The sequence below is a fragment of the Oncorhynchus gorbuscha genome, linkage group LG14 (assembly GCF_021184085.1).
Source record: "Oncorhynchus gorbuscha isolate QuinsamMale2020 ecotype Even-year linkage group LG14, OgorEven_v1.0, whole genome shotgun sequence".
Lineage (NCBI taxonomy): Eukaryota > Metazoa > Chordata > Actinopteri > Salmoniformes > Salmonidae > Oncorhynchus > Oncorhynchus gorbuscha.
Window position 1 is genome coordinate 52,679,678 of NC_060186.1, and position 15,403 is coordinate 52,695,080.

Below are 15,403 nucleotides of genomic sequence, written 5' to 3' on the forward strand. Positions count from 1 at the left end.
TATTTCTTTTTAAATGAATATTTAATAAAATCTCACCCATCTACACAATACCCCATAATGAAGTGAAAACATGCCTTTAGAAATTTTTGCACATTTTTTAAATACATTTTTTTTTTAAAGGATTCACACCCCTGAGGTAATACATGTTAGAATCACATTTGGCAGCGATTACAGCTGTGAGTCTTTCTGGGTAAGTCTAAGAGCTTTGCACACCTGGATAGTTCAAAATGGGCACATCATTAATTTCAGCATTCTTCAATCTCAAATTGATTGTTGACCATTGCTAGACAACAATATACTTTCCAGCAGATTTAAGTGAAAACTGTAACTTGGCCACTCAGGAACATTCACTGTCTATTTGGTAAACAACTCCATTGTAGATTTGTTCCTTGTGTTTTAGGTTATTGTCCTGCTGAAAGGTCCCAGTGTCTGTTGGAAAGCTGACTGAACCAGGTTTTCTAGAATTTTGACTGTGCTTAGCTCTATTCCGTTTTTATTTTTTGTCCTAATAAAATCCCCAGTCCTTAACGATTACAAGCATACCCACAACATGAAAGCATACCCATAGCTTGAAAATATGGAGAGTGGTACTCAGTAATGTATTGTATTAGATTTGCCCCAAACATAACACTTTGTATTCAGGACAAAAACTGAGAATTGCTTTGCAACATGTTTTACAGTATTACTTTAGTGCCTTGATGCAAACAGGATGCATGTTTTGGAATATTTTTTATTCTGTACAGGTTTCCTTCTTTTCACTCTTTCAATTAGGCTAGTATTGTGGAGTAACTACAATGTTGATGATCCAGCCTCAGGTTTCTCCCATCATAGGCATTAAACACAAATGCTCATTAAACTGTTTTAAATGTCACCATTGGCCTCATGGTGAAATCCCTGAGCAGTTTCCTTCCTCTCTGGTAGCTGAGTTAGTAACTGTAGTAACTGGGTGTATTGATACCCCATCCAAAGTGTCATTAATAACTTCACCATGCTTAAAGGGATATTCAATGTCTGCACCAATAGGCACCCTTCTTTGAGAAGCATTGGAAAACCTCCCTGGTCTTTGTGGTTGAATCGGTGTTTGAAATTCAATGCTTGCTGCTGAGGGACCTTACAGATAATTGACATTATGGGGTATTGTGTGCAGGCCAGTGACACACATTCTCAATGTAATCCATTTTAAATTGAGGCTGTAACAACAAATATGGAAAAAGTCAAGTGCTGTGAATACTTTCTGAAGGCACTGTATTCCTAATTCCCAAAATGTTGATGTCTATTTCTGCAGAATAGAAGATTCTCAGCTTTTCTTTCAGCTGTCAACTTACATCTCAAAGATCTGCATCTTTAGCTAAAAATAATAAGATTTACTGTGTCAGATATATGCACAAAACAAAAAATATAGAGCACTGAATGTGCAGTCTGCAGTTGTCCATTGAATGTAAGCCAATTTTAGTGCAGGCATCGACTCCAGTTCGAAAAAAAGAAATCTCGTTATGAAAGGGAATTGAGCATCCCTGCTTGGTCTTTTAGTTGCCTTTCTCAGGATAAACCAGACAGAAAGTTAATCAGTGCACATCTAGTACACCTCTGCAATCTGGTTAGAACTGGACCTCAGACAAAACTAGGCCACAGGAAATATCATTGTTCTGCTATATGAAACTGAGATGTTAGTTCAACAGCATGAAATAAAGTTGGAAATAGGGACATGACAAATACATTTTTTTTAAATGGCTTAATGTTTAAACTGCTTTAAAAAAAAAAAATTATCATCGGTTTCCTGTTAAAACTAAGAAAATTAATATAATTCATGTGAATTCACAATGCTAAATATGGTCCTACTGTGACCTACTGCATAGGACCGCTAGCGGGCAATGAAGTTCTATCTTCCCGGACAATGGCGCTCACATTACTGCTGTCCCCCACCCCAGGTGCCACTCCATGTTTTCAAAGGTCAGTACATGGGACTTTATGTCCCACTTCTCATCAATATGATGGCTCGCTGCAGTGACGTATGACAGCATGTTCATAGATGTCCAACATCCTGATGTTAACGCTGTGTATGTTTTTATTTTAGAGATCGCGCTTTGTACTTGCAAAGCAATCATTGTACAATTTCGTCACCCGAGCCATCAAAGTTCTGAGATGGCACGTTGTAGTCTGGTTCTAGACATGCCATCAGGGCATTGAAGACGACATGCTCAACCTTTGACTACGGTTCTGGAATGAGCGATACGATTTTTCTAACTCTGTCCCTTATCGCACTTCTTTTGTGAAAAAGCAGTCTGTCTGTTGTTGCTGCCAGAAACTGTTTGGGTCTCACGGTGCATTGCACCTTTACATTGCACCTTTACTACCATTACTGTACCTCAATTTCACCTCGCAAAGTTTACATTTCACCACCTTCTCATTTAACTTCTCAAAGTTTTGGAATACAGGACTTCGCTGCTGTAGCTTGCCATACTCTGCCCCTTTTCCACCGACGATGACGTGCAGAGCGCTTTATGTCCGTGGCAAATAAATTGAAAGATGCACATCTTTCAATTTAAGATTAAGATTTTTATTTATTTATGGCTTTTTTCTTAACATTCCCAATTTTGTTTATATATTTTTAGTCTTTCCAAGGCCTCTTTACAATCCATTCAAACAGGTTTGTATAATATAATAATATAATATGCCATTTAGAAGACGCTTTTATCCAAAGCGACTTACAGTCATGTGTGCACACATTCAACGTATGGGTGGTCCCGGGAATCGAACCCACTACCCTGGCGTTACAAGCACCATGCTCTACCAACTGAGCTACAGAAGGACCATGTATTTACAGTAATAGCAGGAACTCGTCTAGACCTTTTCACTGCTAGCAAGGCTGGGGAACAACATGTTAAATTGTAGTCTATAATTAAAACACTGTCGGAGGACCGTTACTTTCATGGCTGGTGATGGATCTGCAGAAAGCACCCAACAGTGAGAAACTAATTTACAGCCTATCTATACATCTTATCAGCAGGGTCTCTCTAGCCTAAGGCTGAAAAGAACAAGGACCAGACAAATAAATCTGACTGGCTTCTGAGACACACAAGCTTTGATGACTTCTTCCACACCATTTTGATAATGAAATAATTGTCATGATGTAAATCTTCCATGTTAAATAGGAACGTTGTGTCCTCATAGCTAAACTGTGACTGAGACACGTGGGCCTGTCGTGTGGGGTTCTTGGGGATGTTATCGCAGTATAGTGAAATCATCTGACTTCATTCCATGGCTGCCCAGCACGGGGTGGGATCTTCCTCGATCCCCTCAGCCTTGGTTTAATTCAATTGAAAGCCAATTATTGACTCTTCTGACTGAGGCTTTGAAATCCCCTTCAATTTGATTCACACTGAGTATTTTCAAGTGGGTACCTTGTTTTGCCCACATTGTATCTGTATTGATATACAACATATTGTGGAATGTTTTGTAACTGTCAGAGTGTTATTGGACATCTTTGGTTATCACTCTTTTGGATTTCTACTATAGGCCACATCTGTTTCTCTTCAAACAGTGCTATTCAATCTCTCTCTTTGTGAGCTTGAAGATATTTTTAAGATGGAGGCAATCTGATGTTTAATATTACCAATTTCCAGATGAGCTCAGCTGTCAAAATCAAACAAAGGTTTGTGATATGATTTGGCACAGAGTCTGAACTGTAATAAACCCCCCTTAAAAGATCTAACAGGAAGTGTTCCACACTTCAACTATCTGACCATTCTAAAAAACACCTGTGGGACATTTATTCATACTAACAACCAATGAGGGCGTGCCAGGCAGTGAAATAACAGTGAGGGCTGGAAAGTAAGTTAAAAACGTACGTAAGACTGAGCATTACCAGTGATGACATTGTCTTCACTGCACACACATGCCCGTCCTGCAACAATGGCAAGCGGGAGGAAACCCAGCCGTACAAAACAAAATCAGGAGAGCCTGATACAATGGGAGTCAGTGCTTCCCATGTCATTCCAGGTTAAATGAGGCAAGTTTAAACAGTCACATGGTTCCGGATGAGATTACGTACATTTCCTTTTGGGAATTTTAATAGCTTCTTGACAGCACCCCTGGTGATTTGAATGAAACCGTCCATACATATTTGCCCACTGAAGGAGAGCTCAGAAATGTACTTTTTGGACCTGAATGTCAAAACATTCCAGAGATAAAAGGTGCTTAAAATTCAGCCATTTTGAAAACTCCACCATGCCTTTAGACATGCATGTTGTTTTCATCACTGGAAAAGATAAACGGTTGAGCTTGATATCATTTAAAAGCTTACAGTGTTGTCAAACGATTGTATCATTTCTTTAAAATAATGTTTGGAATAAAAACTGTCATATTTAAACCTTTAAATGTCAATCATCTTAAAACACATATACTTGTTTTTTTTTCCTATTTGCATATGTTGTAGTTTAGACCGTATTTCACATCATTTAAGGTCGTGTTGTGTCCGCCGTCGGTTAAGTCAACATGCTCTTGAATACATGGTGGGTGTCATGTTTTGGCTGATAAATGTTCTAAAAATGGGAAAAAAATTGAAATTTCAACTTTCAAATGGTACCACAAAGATGGTTAGATGTCCACACATTAGATCATGTTGACTTGAATGGGAATATCTGTTGTTTTAAATTATACTGTCAATCCTCCATAGGAAACCTATTGAAATATAAATAGAATATGCATTACCATTCAAGTTGACATTTGAGGCTCCTCTTTGTGGTGGCAATTAGAAGTTTCAAGACAACACAAATGGTGTACCAGCTAAATTGCAGGGCTCTAAATGGATAGGTCCATTCCATAAATTATTTCCATGATTGAAATGACACCCACCCTATATTCAAGAGCACATTGTGTCTAAACTGATGGCGGGCACAAAACAAAAACATCAGATGATGTGAAACACGGTCTAAGCTACAACATATGAGAGTATGATAAAAAAGGTTAAACATGTTTTTAGAGACATGCTGATAAAAAAAAGATAGATAGTTTGACAACACTGTACGTAAGCTTTGAAAGGATGAACTCAACCGTTGATCTTTTCCAGTGATAAAGACATGGATGTCTTATGGTATGCAAAACGTCACCTTTATCTCCTAAATGTTTTGGCATTCAGATCCAAAACGTCACTTTCTGACCACTTCTTCCATTGGAAAACATGTATGAAAAGCTGCTTATGTCAAAAAGCATGCCATCAAATAGTGATTGAATGCTTTGATGACAGCTTTGCACATTCTTGGCATTCTCTCAACCACACTATTCCTTCACTCTGAGGTCCAACTCATCCCAAACCATCTCACTTGGGATGAGGTCGGGTGATTTGAGGCCAGGTCATCTGATGCAGGCCTCTCCTTCTTGGTCAAATAGCCCTTACACAGCCTGGAGGTGTGTTGGGTCATTGTCCTGTTGAAAAACAAATGATAGTCCCACTAAGCAGATGGGATGGCGTATCGCTGAAGAATGCTGTGGTAGCCATGCTGGTTAAGTGTGTCTTGAACTAAAAAAAATAATTAATCACTGACAGTGTCACCAGCAAAGCACCCCCACACCACCTCCATGCTTCACGGTGGGAACTACACATGTGGAGATCATCCGTTCACCTACTCTGCATCTCACAAAGACACAGCAGATGGAACCAGAAATAGCACATTTGGACTCATCAGACCAAAGGACAGATTTCCACTGGTCTACTGTCCATTGCTCATGTTTCTTGACCCAAGCAAGTCTCTTCTTCTTATTGGTGTCCTTTAGTAGTGGTTTCTTTGCAGCAATTCGACCACGAAGGCCTGATTCACGCAGTCTCCTCTGAACAGTTGATGTTGAGAGGTGTCTGTTACTTGAACTCTGTGACGCATTTATTTGGGCTACAATTTCTGAGGCTGGTAACTCTAATGAACTTATCCTCTGCCGCAGAGGTAAGCCTGGGTCTTTCTTTCCTGTGGCGGTCCTCATGAGAGCCAGTTTCATCATAGCGCTTGATGGTTTTTGCATCTGCACTTGAAGAAACTTTCAAAGTTCTTGAAATGTTCCAGATTGACTGACCTTAATGTATTAAAGTAATGACGGGCCCTTGTTTCTCTTTGCTTATTTGTGATGTCCATATTATGGCAAGAACTTGGTATTTTACCAAATAGGGCTATCTTCTGTATACCACCTCTATCTTGTCACAACACAACTGATTGGCTCAAACGCATTAAGGAAAGAAATGCCACAAATTAACAAGGCACACCTGTTAATTCAAATGCATTCCAGATGACTACCTCATGAAGCTGCTTGAGAGAATGAGAGTGTGCAAAGAGAGAGTGTGCAAAGCTGTCAAGGCTAAGGGTGGCTACTTTGAAGAATGTCAAATATAAAACCTATTTTGATTTGTTTAACACCTTTTTGATTACTACATGATTCCATATGCGTTATTTCATAGTTTTGATGCCTTCGCTACTATTCTACAATCTAGAAAATAGTAAAAAAAATAAAGAGAAACCCTTGAACAAGTAGGTATGTCTAAACTTTTGACTGGTACTGTACCTCCCTGTCATCCTGAACTCCTCTACCCGGCCCATAACGTTTTGCTCAACTACTTACAAACTCCATTCATTTGTCAGCTGTTGATGCTGAGTTGTTATGCAGCGAGGTTTTATTTGTACACAGATCTCTCAAGTGTGTTGCACTGTGCAACAGGCTGCAGGCTGCAGAGCAAAATAATATAGTTTGACTCTATAGCAGACTAGCAGTACTCTCATGGTTATTCTAAAGTTTTATTAAAACAGGCAGAGCATCACACCCAACCCGTAACAAACAAACCTGATTAAAAATATTGGTAGATAGATCATGTAAACTGTAGCAAGATATGAAAGTAAAACTGGATGCAAACATTGAGAGGAAAAACAACATGTCAGGATAATCCAACTAACACTGATGAGCAACTGCATTTTGATAATATCCACAGTGCTAGGAATGTGTCATCCAGAAATAGGGATTAACCTCTTGATATGTTGTGTCAGACTGTCGGTCTACATCCTGTGCTGTAGAGTGAGAAACATGCCATTGAGAAATACTTGACTCACTTTCAGTGGTTAGCACCAACAGACCCTGAACCAGCGAAAGGACATACAAGAGGGGAACTTACTTTGAGTATTCTTCATTGTCCCGGTCACATCTTGCATCCTTATGCTTTTCCCAGTCCTTCCCATGCTTGCAGGTGGTCAATAGAATGATATCTTCCCCATTGTGAATATGATATAAAGCATTTCTGGTTTCTGAACCGATACCAGTCAGATACCTCTTCCCTTTGAAAACCAGTAAATATTTCCTTGATGGAGGGACATTTTTGAGTGTCAAATATCCCTTGTCCCCTCCTTTTTGGGAATGGTCTTTTGAAAACAATGGAATGGACACATCAAAGTGTGGCCTAAAATGATCCATATCAATGCTGGCTTTGGCCAAAATGGCCTGGCCAATATCAAAGCCCAGCTCCTCTGTGTAATATGGCCAGGTGCCAGAGTAGAGGTTGAAAATGAGGTGGTTCCTCCCATCATTCCACGTTGGAAGGCTCTGTACTTTAGCCTTGACATTATGAATGTACTGGCTGGACAGCTGGTCCCGGTCCAGAGTGTCAATGCCCAGCACATACAGACAGGCCTCGTTGACGTCTGTGGTGTGGAAGCGGGAATCCTCGACAGCTGTCAGGATCTTCTGGTAGCTCTCAGACACCGTCTCCCCCTTCAGCAGGGGGTAGACGTACACCTTGAACCCCCTCTGGCAGCGGCTGAAGTCGAAGCATGTGTCCATGCGGCACCTCCTGCTCTTGTAGATGTTGTTGCGGATCTCCCGCCTCTCCCTGGGAGAGGTGTGCTGGTGGTGGAGCAAAGGGCTGTCCTCCTCCTGCTCTCCGTCCTCCAGGTAGGTGTTGAGCGGGTGGGTCCACTCAGGCCAACGCTGTCTGAGCATGCTGAAGCCGGGGCTCTGGGCGACTCTGAAGAGGTGCTGGTGGTGGTTTTGATGATGGAACTCCCCAATCTGAAGTCCCCACAGGTAGGCAACCAGAAGAAGACAGGCCCCTAGAGACACGACCAGGTACCTCTTCTTGGCCTGCATGTGGACAGTAGTGCTGAAGGTGATGGGAACCGAGGCAGGAGAAGGAGCAGGGAGGACGTGGGGGTCCACACTCAACCCACGGGTCTCACTCTTATCCACAGGTAAGCATGCTGCTGGTCTGAGTCACTGTGTGCACAAAATAGAACAGAAAGCGTGAAAGTCACATTACAACTGGATTCCATTTCAGATAATCAGAGATGAGCATTATGATGGATTGCAGAGAAAAGAGTTGCATTTGGTATCACTGACAGTGTTTGCTTCGTGTTTTACAGCACATTTGAGACAAATCAATATTCATATTGTCTGATGATTAGAATCAATGGCTCCACACTAGCTACAGATTGGTCATATCACATTATCTGGTGTAACAAACATTTTTGGTAACCATTATTGGCCATTAAAGGTTTCCCTATGCAAAATCTCACCACATATTTTTCAACTACCCTGGTATTTGAGATAATATATTTGTTCTCGATTCAGCCAAAAATGTCAGTGTCCAATTGCAGATGGTGCATTTGAATTTAGAAAATGCTGTTCAAATAAATAAAATGTTTTGCCTCATGAAGTAGTCCCAACAATGTGTACGCGACCATCTTGTCTATTTCAAATCTTCTCTCATTGACTGAGACAGGTGACCATCATCGAGACATGCAGCCCTTTGGGGTGGACCCACCTGTGTCAATCAATGATATTTGAAATAGACAAGATGGAGGTGTACACATTGTCGGATTACTTCATGGAGCAAAAAAAAAATGTAATTTTTAAAAAATCAAATAAATGGAGCATTTTCTAAATTCAAAACGCACAGGACATTTAGAAGATACATGTTTGCCCGACTCAAGAACGAATATAGTATCGCCAATAACAGGTTAGTTGAACAATCTCTGGGAATGTTTTGTATAGGCAAACCTGTAACACCCAGTTATGGATACCAAAAATGTTTCCTTATAACACATTATCTGATGTAACAATCTGTAGCTAGTGCTACACCAAAGCAATATTGTCCAGACACTTCCACTCATGCGCAATTAGCCTGCGGGGACGAGGCTAACACCAAAGCAATTCGACAAAAGTCTAATAATGAATTATTTCAGGTCACTCATCATCAATTTCATTCAACTTCGAAGCAAAACCAAAAGTTTGGTGAATTAAGTAATGTATCAGGGAAAACATGTGCCCTACCTTTTGTAACAAACACCTGCGATACTGTTGATTTTCGAAGCTTCCAGCGTTGATTGATGCCCTCTCACCCGGATGAACACGATGTAAACACAGCATCCTAAATGATCCGAATAGCTTTGGGGCCACTTAACTAACAAAAATCATTATTCGTGTGGACAAAAGCCAAAGAAGCTGGAGAGCCATTGGAAGCCATCCGATGCATGGTCACTTTTTTCCTTACCTAGAAAGTAGAATGTGGTACTTTTACATCATATCCCAGAGAAATCTTGCTAAATATTGTTATTTCATTCTCAGGGGCCTCTGAGTCGCAGTTCTTGACAAACATGTCACCACTTACGATAAAGGTCACCTTCCCATACGGGAGACTCATTCCATGCTCATTCCATTTACCGCTAAAATGTATTGTTTTTATCATAAGCAATTGATCGATTATATTTCCATAAGCAACCCCCCCCCCCCATTTGATTTACTTAGAAACCTATATTTTCTGTATTCATGCAATTTTATAGTGATGTTTACAACGGTTTGCTGTCATCTTTGTGTGCGTCGGACTTCGGTATAAAAGTTTCCGAGCAAAACACTAGTTTCCAAAGTGCGCTCTTAACGCGTGAATCCGAACCAGTGAATCTAGACCTGTCTCTCCATACTTCTCCGGCCCGCGTAGACTGGCTGTGTCAATTCCAATCGCTACGATTGTGGATCATACAATGCATTGGCACATTCTTCGTCTGATGACAGTCCATGATTATGTCTATCCAACTGAGTCAGATCCACAAAGCGCACATGCACACCGTGCACGAATTTCTACTGAAATTTATTTCAGGGGTTATTTTCTCAATCTCTATAAATGCACGCAAAAATAATTGAGTGACAGTTCAATAAATCCACATGATCGTCATTTTAGGGATCCCATGTATACTACATCCACTTGCTCCCGATTACATAGTAGATAAATGATACACAGTCCGTAAAGTTAACGGTGTGTGTGTGTGTCACCTGAACGACACGCGCCTCAACAGTCGGCAGTCCAGCACAGAATCTTGCAACGATCACGCGTCAAATCTACTCCAAAGTAATGTAGTGCATCAAGCTGCAATCTCTCCGTCTTTCATTCACCGGGCTGTGAACCACTACGAATACAACCACAGTTCGCAGATAGGGGCTCATTCTACATATTCCACGGGTCCTGTGGAGTTTACGAATCCTTCTGCATCCCCCTCCACTCTCATTCAGAGCTGAGGACCATGCGATGAACCTCCCACAACGAGAGGCTGCGCCTCCGACCGCGGTTATTGGTAGAGGATGCGCGGTGAGCAATGGAAATGGATGGTGGAAGCGTCGATCATTTCAAGAGGCGTTGGCAGCAACTATAGCTATTCGATAAGAAAGCATGCTATCAGAAGTTGGTGGTGTATGGTAGTCTACTCATGACGTGCCCAGAGCCCTTTTTTGTATCAGTCGCCCATATGAACTATTTGGGGGTGTGCTCGAAATATTGCAGATGGCACACCTGCACATGCGTTTTTCTATCTCAACCTTAACGAAATGTTATATGATGGCTTCCTGTATCTATAGCCTATTTGAGTGAATCCGGAATGCACAGATTGGGAACTAGATGTTGAGTAGGTGATTCAATGGCTGATTCATAATGATGATAATCCATATAAATAAGTGTGATAATAATGTAATAACTCTGTAATGTGGTCCAGTATGTCATCGTTGTAGTGCGCTATGACTTCAGCAACACTCCTTGCTAGATGTACTTGTAAATGTGTCACAAGCTTGACAGCTTGCAGTCTGTGCTCCAAGCTTTCAAGGAGGTTATAAAGCATTTCCCAATCTTTTAAGCCAGGAAACATTCAGCAGGATTCATTGCAAGTCTATTAAATAAACCATAAGGAGATCTGTGAATGCCACATTTATAACATAGTGAAAGTTTAACGTTTTTATTTAGCATATTAGTGACACTTAAAGGATGACTAAAGAGATGCTGACCTTTGCTTGATGCCATGTTATGCTTGCTGGATATTGTTCTATAATTTTCATTGGATTTCAATATTGGTTTTTGATTTATTGGTAAGTGTACTTTAACAGTTCACCTTGTCACAGATGGCTTCATTAGATACACAACTTGTTTATACAGGAAGTTGCAAATGTTGATTCAAATAAAGATTGTTAGATTAATTGATTGATCGTGATTCATTGTACTTTTGAAGAAACTATTCAAAATTGTCAGTCTGAATTATAATTCTGAAATATAATTCTAACAGTTAATTTAAACTCTGTCAATTAATGATAGAGGTGCTAAGAGTACGGTTCACGTATCAGCTCAAATGCAATAAATGATGCCATCTTGTGGCCTGAGATGTAGCAAAACAAATCTGTGCATAATTCAAAAAGCTTTGGATCACTGTCCCAGTGAGTATAACTGTTGGTATGCTAGATCAACAGGTGGTAAATTTAAACATGGTCTGTTTTTTATTTATTTTCAAAGGTAATGTATGGCAGAATCAAACCTGTACAAGCAGACTTGAACATAAAATAATCACATCTCATGCAAAAATCATTTGCAAGTCAGGGTGTAACTTGAAAGTTCTATTTAGTGCCTGAATGATACATTTAAAATATTCTGTGTGCTCAAGTGAAAATCACATTTTACTTTTGCATTCTGCCTTCCGTATGGGTTCATTGGGCTTATCAAGCCATGACCACAGGCACAGGGGCAGGCCATGCACCACTTCTATGATGCTATGAGGGAGCATTTTGTCAACACTTAGTAGCTGAATCATCTCAGTTCTGCTCTACTGAGAGGAATACTCACTACTGCCTTTGGGTCTAAACAACAACCACTGTTGTGAATGTTCCCCTGTAGTGTTGCATTGGAAGGCTGTTTTTGCTCACACTGTTTCCTCAACTTGTCCATTATGTGTTGCCAGCAGGATTTCCTCATTGGTCAAAGGTCTCAGCTGTGGCTGCTAGCTGACCCTTAACTACCCCATCTCCCTCCAATGGGATGATAGCATCAGCCGTGCCTCAGAGCTCTCAGGAACTGGTGGTAAGTGACCATCAGCTGACCTGAAGATATATATTGTGTCAGGTAAACTATAGTACAGAGGTTGGCTCCTAGGGTTATACAGTATATGCTGGCCATCTGCGGTGCATGTTATACGCCCTGATGGCAGAGCAGTGGCCCAGGTACAGTAAAGATCAGCCACATGGGAGCTCACCATCCTCAGGGCAACAGAGAGCTCAGTGGAGCATCTCGGCTCTATCAGTAACAGCTACAGATCAGCGGAACCACAAGTGGGTTTCAAGACAAATCAGGTGCTATCAAATAACAAATACCCACAATATTTGTGCACAATTACAGTACTTACTGTTTGTCCAAGTGAGTTGATTCCATTGCTCTAGATCACAACTGTGAATGAAAATAATAATATCCAACAAGACTGAATTTTCTGGGTTAAGAGCAGTTAATTATTCACGTCAGACATAATGTCTCCATAAGTCTTCTAATTCGGAGGAATAAATACTGTATACATCAAGAATGAAAACACAGCAACAGGGTATTGGAGTGACAAATTCAATTCTGTCCCAACGCCATATACAGTAGTCTGTGAAGTATAAGGCGGTGTGAAAGCCTGCCAGCCATCAGGTGCTGTTTAGGAGCTGATTGAAAAATATTCCGTGCATTTTTATGGAGGGTGGTTTATTATACAGACCATACATCATTGTCATATTGGTGTCCATGTTGGTTCTGCATGTTTAGACAAGCTCTGTGTGTCAATCTGTAGAGCAGTGTCCTTTTCACCAACATGTTATAAGTTCAGCTCAGTGCTACTCATTCTTTCTGCTTTAGAATGCTCTGTAAACAATTTCTTTCATTTTTGAGATTTTACTGCAGGAACGCACTACTTACCTGACTGAAAACCCTTGAGTTATTATTGTGTAATTCTTATGCAACTGTCTCATTCTACAATATATGCATCTGTTTCCACAGCCACTGTATCCTTTCTGGCAAATATAGTCCTCTATCATCTGGTGAGGAAATAATGTGATGAAGCCTGTGCCAGCTTCCTCCTGGTGCTTCCCAGCAACCCCTGGTGACAGTTGAAGGTTTCAGGTTTTAATACTGGCCTGAGAACAAGCATTGACACCCTCTAGGTTCAGAGGTACTGTATGTGATGGACATCACCCGGAGCGCGGTTCATAAGAAAATCATTATTCTACCCCACTGTGCCTGTGTCTTCCAGCCATACTGATAAGGATGTCCTAGGGGGTGACCATTAAAACATACCTAATGAGAATGTATCTGCAAGTCAGGATTTGGATCCACTTTGGGAGTTTTTATTTTATATCACCAAGCACAGGGCGCATTCAGTACTGCTGCCGGGTGAGCGAGCCTTGTGAAGCTTCCTCTCACCTGTGACAAAGTGCCCACGTTCAACCCTCCTTCACTCTATACGAATAGGGCTTTTGAACGTGTCTCCCATGAACGGTAATGCTGGGAAGGTCCTGTTTAATCAGGTCGTGGGAGGCTGTAAGCGAGGCAGATTGTCAGTGATATTCCCATAGGTGCAGGGACACTGGGCCACTGCTCTAGCCTTTGGTCTACCTGTGGTTGATTCTGGATTCCTAACTATATACTCCGTGGGACAGTGAGAACAATCTTCCCTGCAAACTGTCCTGCTGGCCTAAAACCTGACCTTGTTGCGCTGATACAATCCGGTGAAATTGTGTTTACCTTCAAGATAAGCAGGACTGAGTCTTGTAAGAATATTGAAAGGGATTTACACACAAGTTCTAAATAGGCCTAAACTTAGAATATATATTTGAATGGATATGGAATGTGTATGCATGGCACATGGTATTGAGGTCTAGAAAAAAATATAGTGCAGCATGATCTCACAAACCCACTGCTAGAGTCTTGGTTTTTTACAGTCTTGAAAGAAATGTCAAGCAAACAATAATGGACAAATTGAGAATGATGTTGTCTTGTCTCGCACAGTATTACAGTACAATACCCATATTTAATGGAGGGGCAAAAGACTGGACTGTTTTGGAAACTGTAAAGCAAGACAAAGTACTGATGTTCTAAACTGAATTACATATGGATTGAGTGGCCTTCTATCAATGCGGTTGTTCTGTTGAGATTCCTCTGGCAGTCTCCTGGGTTAACAGATTATTCAAAACAATGTAGCGATTTGGGTCCTGTGTGTCTGCCACAGTCTTGACAAAATAAATATCCCTCATGAAATATTGATCCACCTTCCCAACTCCTTTCCCATTAGCTGTATAAAGAATTTCTGAAACACAAAGTTATCAGAGTACACATACGATTTGAGAGAGCAGGCAGAATGTTGATGAGATGTTCCAAGAAAACATGTCTTTGATTCATCAAGGCCTCCTGGAGTCAGGTGAGGATGAACCACTTCAAACTCCACACAAAGATTGACTTCATCAAAACAACACTGGTTGACTCACTAATGCACTATGTTCATTTCATCTCTTGCTGGCTACTTGTTACATCTGCTCCTGCCACGCCCTCTACTGCTCATCTTGTGTCTCCTTGACCTGCCGCCACTCCCCCACTCCCCCAGTGCTCTCTCCCTCTCCCTCTCTCTGTGTGTGTGATTGTGTGGGCGGAGACAGGTGTGCTGGAGTCCGAGCAGATCCCCACCAGCTGCAACCTGTTCCATAATCAAGACCTCTACAAATACTCAGTCCTGCCACTTCCACACTGCCAGATCGTAATCTCTGCTTAGTCCACAGTTCTAGCTGTTTGTTACTATCTAGATCCTGTTATCCTGTTGTGACTGTTGTCCTTGCCTGACACAGTTTTCCTCTCCGCTACAGTTCTGCCCGCTCTGACTCCAGTCCCACGTCTCCTCATCCTACTACTCTGTCCTGGATTCCCCACTCTACTGCTCCCTTGGATTCCCCTCCGGACCTGCTTACCCTGTCCCAACCCCTCTCGCTCCAGCCTCAGCACCTGGTTTCCTGCAACCCACCCGAGCTTCCCCTGGCCTGCACTCCATCTTCCTCGTGTTTCAATAACCACCTTGGTTACTTCATCCCAGTCTCCTCGTCGGAGTCTGCTCTTGGG

At 41.4% G+C, this 15,403-nt stretch overlaps 1 protein-coding gene and 1 long non-coding RNA gene across 4 annotated transcripts in view; one reads left to right on the top strand and one right to left on the bottom strand.

Annotated features, from left to right (window-relative positions):
- The window catches only part of LOC123995089 (exostosin-1-like), a 244,993-nt gene extending 234,423 nt beyond the window's left edge, over positions 1 to 10,570 (bottom strand). The window contains exons 1-2 of one of the 3 annotated variants that reach the window (XM_046298395.1): positions 9,298 to 10,570; positions 7,148 to 8,241 (exon numbers count right to left, since the gene is read on the bottom strand). In XM_046298395.1, coding sequence (XP_046154351.1) covers positions 7,148 to 8,115 — 968 coding nt within the window. In that variant the 5' untranslated portion in view covers positions 8,116 to 8,241; positions 9,298 to 10,570. Of the gene's footprint in view, positions 1 to 7,147; positions 8,242 to 8,364; positions 8,504 to 8,540; positions 8,670 to 9,297 lie in introns of those variants that run through there. The other 2 variants (XM_046298397.1, XM_046298396.1) reach the window with 2 other exon arrangements.
- Positions 8,862 to 14,471, top strand: LOC123995090. The gene is made up of 3 exons (XR_006831781.1): positions 8,862 to 8,983; positions 12,234 to 12,352; positions 13,298 to 14,471. It is a non-coding gene; the product is annotated as an uncharacterized LOC123995090 (long non-coding RNA).
- The last annotated feature ends 932 nt before the right edge of the window (positions 14,472 to 15,403 follow it).